The sequence below is a fragment of the Rhinoderma darwinii genome, chromosome 2, assembly GCF_050947455.1.
Source record: "Rhinoderma darwinii isolate aRhiDar2 chromosome 2, aRhiDar2.hap1, whole genome shotgun sequence".
Lineage (NCBI taxonomy): Eukaryota > Metazoa > Chordata > Amphibia > Anura > Rhinodermatidae > Rhinoderma > Rhinoderma darwinii.
In genome coordinates, this window is record NC_134688.1 from 93,308,442 (window position 1) to 93,317,707 (window position 9,266).

At 37.8% G+C, this 9,266-nt stretch overlaps 1 protein-coding gene across 1 annotated transcript; it reads left to right on the forward strand.

Moving 5' to 3' along the window:
• The first annotated feature begins 2,734 nt into the window (after positions 1 to 2,734).
• Positions 2,735 to 8,655, forward strand: LOC142741729 (olfactory receptor 5G9-like). Its single transcript, XM_075851068.1, has 2 exons — positions 2,735 to 3,636; positions 8,490 to 8,655. The coding sequence occupies exons 1-2, from the start codon at positions 2,735 to 2,737 to the stop codon at positions 8,653 to 8,655; spliced, it is 1,068 nt and encodes a 355-aa protein (XP_075707183.1).
• The last annotated feature ends 611 nt before the right edge of the window (positions 8,656 to 9,266 follow it).

The window sequence follows — 9,266 nt, forward strand, 5'->3', positions numbered from 1 at the left end:
TCCAGACTTCAGGCGGTCATTGCCTGCAAAGGATTCTCTACAAAGTTTTTTTTTTAAAAACATTTTATTTAGGGCAATGTTAATTTGTCCAATTACATATGAGCCCCTGAAATGAGGCGGCTGTGTAGAAAAATGGCTGCAATTCCTAAACGTTTCACAGGATATTTTTGTTCAACCCGTTGAATTAAACCTGAAAGTCTACACTTCAATTGTATCTCAGTTGTTTCATTTCAAATCTAATGTGAGGGCATGCAGAGCCCAAATCATGAAGATTGTGTCACTGTCCAAATAATTCTGGACATAACTGTATTTGTGGAAATATTAAAGCAATATAATTCCTGTGTATAGTTTGCTTTCATCAGTGTTTGGATTTTACTGTGTTAGGGACAAGGATTTATCCCTTTGAACAGCATGCATCTGACCATTCTCTGGATTATGGTGCTACTCATTTTTATTTGAAATTTGAAAAGTTAAAACTTGTCAGAAGATGTCTTTAGTGGGGTCTCGTCATAGCGGAAACATACTGCAAGGTTCCTCTGAGCACTGTGCCCCATCATTTTCAGATCTCTGAGTTTGTCATTGGGTCTTATTAAAATCAATGGGTAATAACATATCACAAGATTATTCAAGTTTATGTTTCACTTTAAAGTAATAGATTGGTGCTTGCGCTACTGGACATGTAAACAACACTTTATTATTGCGTTAAGCTGACTGAGGAACATACTTTAGGCTCCTTACCTCCACAGGAAGCAGGTTCTTTCTGGGACTGGCAGATGGAAGGCCAGAAGTCCGGGACTAGAGGTAAAAACACATGATGTATTTACTATATTTCTGAATGCATAAAAGGAATAATGGGTGTTGTACAATATGGGTGAGGACTGTACATAGGGATTACATATGGGCTGTGTATGGACGTTATGTACCGTAGGTGAAATATGAGTGCTGTATAGGGTAACAGAATCATAATTGGGATGAGAAGGGGGAATGGAGAGACCAGACCAGAATATGTATAAATCAATGAGTAGAGAGTAATACAGGGATAAGCTCTATTCACACCATCATCTTTGTTTCCGTTCTTAACAGAGCCATGACCAATATGATGGATCCGTTTTCAAATGCATACGTACCAAGAAAGCCTGATAGATTCCATTGACTTATAGTCTGTTCCATTAGATTTCCACCTGGGTTTCGATGCTTTTGATGACAAGAATAACACTGGAGACTGCGCTATTCTTACCTTAAAAAACACTGCAAGCCAGACAGAGCGGAACACAGCGGCTGTGTGAACAGAGACTTACAGAGTCTGTTTGATTATTTAGTGATAATTTGACCATAGGAAGGCCAAGGTCAGTAATTACCGCGTCACATAAATTGGCTTTACAGAGAGAAGGGGCAACTACAGGATGTCAATGGCTTGCCATGGCAGCTGGGGGCCCAACATAGGCCCTCTGATCTGCCATGTGCATGAGCCTATTAGGCTCTGCCTGAGGCAGGACTTATAGGCTGCCTGTCAGTATAACCCTGACAGGCATTATACACTGCACTACATAGTCAGTGCAGTGTATTATAGAAATGATCAATAAAATCATACGTTCAAGTCCCACAGTGAGAATAAAAAAAAAACATTAAAAGCCAAAAGTTAAATAAATACAGAAAAATAAAAAAAATCCAATGTTAAAATAACTACCTTTTTCCTTTGAAAATGATTTAATATGGAATACTTGAAAAAAAATAAAAAATAGACATAATTTGTATAATTGCAACCATAACAACCCTTACTATAAAATTACCATGTTATTTGTCCCTCATGGTAACGGCATAAAAAAAAAAACAATGCCAAAATTGCTGTGTTGTGTTTATCTGCCGTCCCCAAAAAAAACCAATAAAAATGCATCAGAAAGTCATATGTATACAAAAATTGTACCAACTACTGCTTGTCCCACAAAACACAAGCCCCCGTAAAGCTTTGTCGACTGAAAAATAAAATAAGTTATGGCTCTGATCCAAAGAGACAATGGTGGATTTGCCCATCCCCCCCAATGTATTTTTTTAACAAAAGCTATTCAATGCATTATATGTACCATGAAATGGTGCCATTAAAAATAACAACTCATCCCGCAAAGGGCTTAGATACAGTCCTAGAAGACCTCAGAGTGTCATACATGACTTTTCAGGGCAATTAGGGCACTTTCAATTCGCAACTTATTTATTCGTACCAAATCTAATTTGACGGCTAGTTCGACCGAATCGGACCTGTGACGAATTTCGGGAAATTCGCTCATCTGAACTTTTGGGTTGTCTAGTAGAGTAGCAGTCTAGTGTTTTAAAGGGGTTAATGCTTGTAATTTATTAATGTAAATACATCTGTAATATACTTCCATTTTCCAAATTGGCCCCGTTTCCAGATCCTGCCGTGGGGTACTTGACGGGTGACGTCACTCTCTGGACGCGGTGTTGATCTTCAATTATTTTCCGGGTATACGACACGTCACTTGTGATGTGCCGTGTATGGGCTGTTCTGTTGTACAGCCCGTAACGCGCATGCACGGTCCCTGCTGTTCTCGAGATGACTCGGAAAACCCTTTTAAGTTTAAATTAATGTACATTTATCTCTGTAAAAGTGTTTTCTGTGACTATGATTAAATTACATATCAATTACTAAACCAACTATTAATAATCTGTCATTTCTTTCTGTTTTTAAGGTTTAGTTTTCTCAAAAAAAATGACGCAACAGATGGGTGTATTGAACGGCACAAACCCTTCTTACTTTGTTCTCTTAGGACTTACAGATGATCCTAATCTTCAGATTCTTCTGTTTGCATTATTTTTAATATTTTACATTGTCACTTTACTGGCTAATATTGGCATCATGGTAACCATCAGAGGAGATTCTCGGCTTCATACTCCAATGTACTTTTTTATAAATAACCTTTCTTTTTTAGACCTTTGTTACTCTACTATTATAATACCAAAGACATTAGTTACTTTCCTTTCAGTTACAAAGACAATTTCATTTGTTGAATGTATAATGCAAATGTATCTGTTTGGTGCTTCTGTGAGCCTTGAGTGTTTCTTGCTAGGGATAATGGCTTATGATCGGTATGTTGCAATCTGCAACCCACTGTTGTATATGATAGTTATGAAGAAAAGGTTCTGCAGGCAACTTGTGGGCTTCGCTTACCTTGGGGGTTATCTTAATGCGTCGATTCATACATCTTGCACTTTTCAATTACCATTTTGCAGAAGCAACAAAATAGACCACTTCTACTGTGATGTCCCACCTCTTTTGAAGCTCTCCTGTATTGATACCACAATAAATGAACTAGTGATGTTCATCTTTGGAGGTCTTGCTGAAATCAGTTCCCTTACAACTATTATGGTGTCCTATAGCTATATTATATCGACTATATTAAACATTAAATCCCAGAAAGGCAGGAAGAAAGCATTCTCTACCTGTACATCCCACCTAATGACAGTTGGCCTATTCTACAGTACCATTGTCTTCATGTACCTGCGGCCATCTTCTAGCTATACTATGAGCCACGACAGAATTGCTTCTGTGTTCTATACTGTTATTATTCCTATGCTTAACCCATTGATATATAGTTTAAGAAATAAGGAAGTCACAACAGCATTTATGAAAATCAGAGACAAATATAGACTTAAGGTGTTACTATTATAGTATATGTATACTTACAGGAACAATTATCTACCTACTGTATATCATTTGGATCATTACGGAGGGAGTCTAGTTTAGACCCTATTAGGCAATTCTAAGTTAATAGAGGGGATTCCCCCATTTAAAGAGGCTCTGTCACCAGTTTATTCTATCCCCTACCTAATCTGATAGGTGCTGTAATGTAGATAACAACCGTGGTTTTTATTTTGAAAAACGATAATTTTTTTGCAAGTTATGAACAGTTTTAGATTGATGCTAATTACTTTCTTAATGCCCAACTGGGCGTTTTTTAACTTTTGACCAAGTGGGCGTTGTAAAGACAACTGTATGACACTGACCAATCAGCATCATACACTTATCTTCATTCATGTTTAGCTATACACACAGCACAGCATGATCTCGCGAGATCACGCTGTGCTGTCACTCCCACAGTAACTTTACCGAAGTGTCTTGAGAATGTCAAGATTATATTGCCAAGCTTGTTAAAGAGGTATATTTATAATGGAACTGAAGTCCATGATTACAGATGAAGTACAATCTACTATGCCGACTACGGCTCAGCCTCAAAGTATCCCATCGGGGTCATAGCAATCCAAAGAAAGGTATGCAGATTTGGGGATTTATGACCTTGTCTATTTTAAACTGTCCCAAAGAAATAATTCCATTCCCATACCCTTCAACATCTAATTCTGTTATCTTGGGATCAAGACGAAAATTCCATAAATACAAAAATCTTTCTCCCCCATCAAAAATATCTCTGAATTGGTTCTCCAACAATCCTAAGAAAGGGGATTTCTTGGAGACTTTCTCCTTATATTCTGATGCAAGCATCTCAGTATGGGGAGCTTCAAGATTAATATTTTCAGGGGACATGGTCACCAGAAGTTCAGAAGAAGTCCTCGAACTTCAAAAAGATAAGGGCCATGTGGGAAACATCAAAATCTACTTATCTCATCCAAAACTCTCATTTAACCCCTTAAAGACACAGCTTATTTTGGCCTTATGTACCAGGCCAATTGTTTTTAAATCTGACATGTCACTTTATGTGGTAATAACTTTGGAATGCTTTTATGTATACAAGCGATTTTGAGACTGTTTTCTCGTGGCACATTGAATGTATTGACCAAATTTTACCACTAACGTAATGTACAGTGTTTATTTGTGAAAAACACCAACATTTAGAGAAAATTTGCAAAAATTAGCATTTTTATAAATTTAAATGTTGCTGCTTGGAAGACAGAAATACCACACAAAATAGTTACTAATTAACATTTCCCATATGTCTACTTTGTGTTGGTATAATTTTTTTAAACGTCCTTTTATTATTCTAAGACCTTACAAGGCTTAGAACTTTAGCAGCAATTTCAAGAAAATTTCCAAAACCTATTTTTGCATGGAAGAGTTCAGTTCTGAAGTGGCTTTGAGGGCCCTATATATTAGAAACCCCCCATAAATCACCCCATTTTAAAAACTGCACCCCCAAAGTATTCAAAACCGCATTTAGAAAGTTTTTTAACCCTTTAAGCTTCTCACAGGAATTAAAGGAAAGTGGAGGTGAAATTTACAAATTAAATAATTTTTTTTGTAGAAAATTCATATTAATCCATCTTTTTCTGAAACACAGAAGGTTTTACCAGAGAAATGAAACCCAATGTTTGTTGCCCAGATTCTGCAGTTTTTATAAATATCCCACATGCGGCCCTAGTGTGCTAATTGGCTGAAGCACCAGCCTCAGAAGCAAAGGAGCACCTAGAGGATTTTGGGTCCTCCGTTTTATTAGAATATGTTTTAGGCACCATGTCAGGTTTGAAGAGGTTTTACAGTGCCAAAACAGTGGAAACCCCTCAAAAGTGACCCCATTTTGGAAACTACACCCTCAAAGAATTTATCTAGGAGTATAGTGAGAATTTTGACCCCACAGGTTTTTGCTGAATTTATTGGAATTAGAAAGTGAAAATGAGAATCTACATTTTTTCTGAAAAAACATAGACATTTTACATTTTTACAAGGAATAAAGACAAAAAAGCTCCCCAGCATCAGCAATTTCTCCCGATTTATGAAAATACCTCATATGTGGTAATAAACTGTTGTTTGGACACACGGCAAGGCTCAGAACAGATAGAGCGCAATTTGGCTTTTGGAGCTTAAATTTTGCTGGAATGTTTTTTGGGTACCATGCCACATTTGCAAAGCCCCTTAGGGACCAAAACAGTGGAAAGCTCCCAAAAGTTGGGAAACTGAACCCCTCAAGGAATTTATCTTGTTGTATAGTGAGCTTTTAGACCCCACAGGTCTTTTGCAGAATTTATTGGAATTAGGCTGTGAAAATAAAAATCTTATAAATGTATTTACTAAAATGTTGAATGTTTTAATTTTCACAAGGAATAAAGGAGAAAAATTACCCCAACATTTGTAAAGCAATTTCTCCGGAGTACGTCAATACCCCATATGTGGTCATAAACTGCTGTTTGGACACACGCATGTCTCAGAATGGCAGGAGCGCTATTTGGCATGCAGATTTTGCTGGATTGGTATTTGAGCGCCATGTCGCATTTGAAAAAGCCCTGAGGTACCAGAGTATAGTGGAAGCCCCCAAGAACTGACCCCATTTTGAAAACTACACCCCCCAAGGCATTTATCATTTACATGGACATATGATAGGGCTTAGAAGTGAAAGAGCACCATGTGCATTTGAGGTCTATTTTGGGGATTCTTACAGCATTGGCCCACAATTGCAGGACTCTGAGGTCAACAAGTAAAATAAACCCCCAAGTAGTGTCCACTACTTTGGAAACTAGATCCCTTAATGCATTTTAAGGGGTGTAGTAAACATTTTGACCCCACAGGTGTTCTTTCATTAGAAATTAATGCACAGCGGATGGTGCAAAGTTGCAATATTCCACTGATATGCCATTTTAGTGCACAATATATTATGCCCAGTTTGCGCCACTGAAGACAAATACCTCATAAACTCTTAAGCGGGTTTTCCTTGTATGGCGCTGCTATATATGTGGATGTAAACTGCTGTTTGGGCACACTGTAAGAAAAGAGGACATATGTTTAATAAAAAATCACAGAAAAAAGCCATACTGATACTAGGGCAAGCTCAATCGCCAGCTCCCAGTAGGATGCATACAAACCACAATGCTACATGGAGGAAGGTTACACAGGTGCAAAATACTGATGAACAACCACTCTCACACCTACTATTCATGAGGGGGATGGGTGCTTAGTATAATCATTGCACACAGATAAAACTTATACAAGGGTGCCAGTCACATGGTTACGTGTAGTGCACCATGCTGGTTTGCTGTCTGTTAATCACGCTCATACTATTAGATTAGGCAGGCTGCCCAGCACTGTTTAGGCTCATCCCACAAAGTACTGACACCCTACTATCCCCCAGCATTATAAAAGCCTAGATGCATCCTGAAAAAATATCCATGATAAACATCAGGTATTAGTTGTTATTTTGGCCAAAATACGCAAGCTCGCAACCCACGTCAAGGCTCCCCAGCATCTTGCGAGTCCCTACACTCAAATTACAAAACACTGAAAAAGGGGACATATATTTACTTAAAAATCACAGAAAAAAGCCATACTTACTGATACAAGGGCAAGCTCAATCGCCAGCTCCTAGCACACTGTAGAGCTCAGAAGGGAGAGAGCGCCATTTGGCTTTCAGAGCGTGGATTTGCTTGGTAATAGTTCTGTTTGGGGTTTTACTGGTATTTCAGTTTATAATGTGGGGGCATATGTAAGCTGTGCGGAGTACATCAGGGCATAATAAGAGGGTATAATAATGGGGTAAATAAATAATAATCCACAGGTATGTGGACAATGTCTAATTGATAAATGGTGCCTAATCTTATCCCCCTTTTGGAACACACACTGCACCTTTGTATGGCCATATTCTGAGCGCCAGAACTTTTTATTTTTATACTAACGGAGCTGTGTGAGGGCTTATTTTTTGGGGGACGATCTGTAGTTTTTATTGGTACCATTTTGGGGTACATGCGACTTTTTGATCACTTTTTATTATTTTTTTGGCGAGCAAGGTCACCAAAAACGAGCAATTCTAAAACATTTGTTTTTTATTCTTTTTTTTTTTTTTTACAGTGTTCACCGTGCCGATAAATGACATTTTTACTTTATTCTGCGGGTCGATACGATTACAGCATTAATCTATGTATCAGCTAATCTATCACCTAATCAGCTTTCGTACTCGGCAGACCAGGAAGCCAGTGTTAGGCCTCTTGTTGCCAAATCAGCCGTCAGCACCCCCACAATCGTGTCGCGGGGGTACCGATCGGCTACAAACCACCTAAATTTGACCACAGCATTTAGGGGGTCAATAGCGAGTATTGAAGCTAGCTAATGTACTGTACAGCTGATACCCACTGGTGATGGTGTCAGCTGAGCTTCTGAGCCCGCCCAACACTATCATGTACATTTACATGGGAAAGAGCTAAAACACTAGCGCCAACAACGTAATGGTACATTATTGAGCGGGAAGGGGTTAAGGATTATTTCCGACAATGACGACCTCTTTTTCATATGGTCCGGTACGGATGAAGAAGCAAATTGTTTCATAAAAACTCTAAACAATAATACATGGGGAATTCAATTCACCCAAAGTATATCCAATGAAAAAATAATATTTTTAGACCTGGAAATTAGCCATTCTAGCAACAAATTCACAGCAAAAACACATTTTAAGGATATGGACAAAAATAGCTTCTTGAATTTTAAAAGTGCACACTACAAGAGATGGACAACAAACATTCCACATAGCAAATACAGAAGGATAAGGAAGAACTGTTCTTCAACAGAAGTATATAAAGAACAATCTAAAATTCTCAAAGAAAGATTCTAAGAGAAAGGTTATCCTTCAAATCTCAGCAAATATGCATACCAAAAAAATCTGGGTTCGTCTCAAGAAGCATGCTAGAAAAAGATCATTCAAAACACAATAAAGAAGTTCAGATCAAAGGCTATTCTAGTAATTTTATTACAACTTTTAATCATGACCACAATATCATTCGGGGTTCATTACAAAAACATTGGAGCATTCTTCAAAATGATCCAATCTTGAATAAGATCATACCCCCAAAACCAGGTATAACATTCCGCCGAGGGAGAACAATTAAAAATATACTGGCACCAAGTAGATTAAGGACAAAAACCTCTATCTCCATCTCCAGTCATCTCCCTAAATCTACAGCCATTTTCAAATGTGGGAAAAGAAACTGCTTATGCTGTTTACGCATAAATGCAGGTAAGACACAAGTTATGTCAAACGTAACTAAAGAAACATTCCAAATTGACACCTTTATGACCAGTGAAACCGATCATGTGATATACATGATCGAATGCGAATGTGGATTACAATATATTGGGAAAACTACCCAGACACTGAGAAATAGATTGAATGGCCATCGTTTTAAGGCCAAAAACGGATTTCTAAAACATAGCCTATCAAGACACCTGCTATATAATCATAAATCAAATTTCAATAATATAAGAATTTCTCCGATTGAACAAATAAATCCAAAAATACTGTACATAACAGAATTTCCACTCTAAA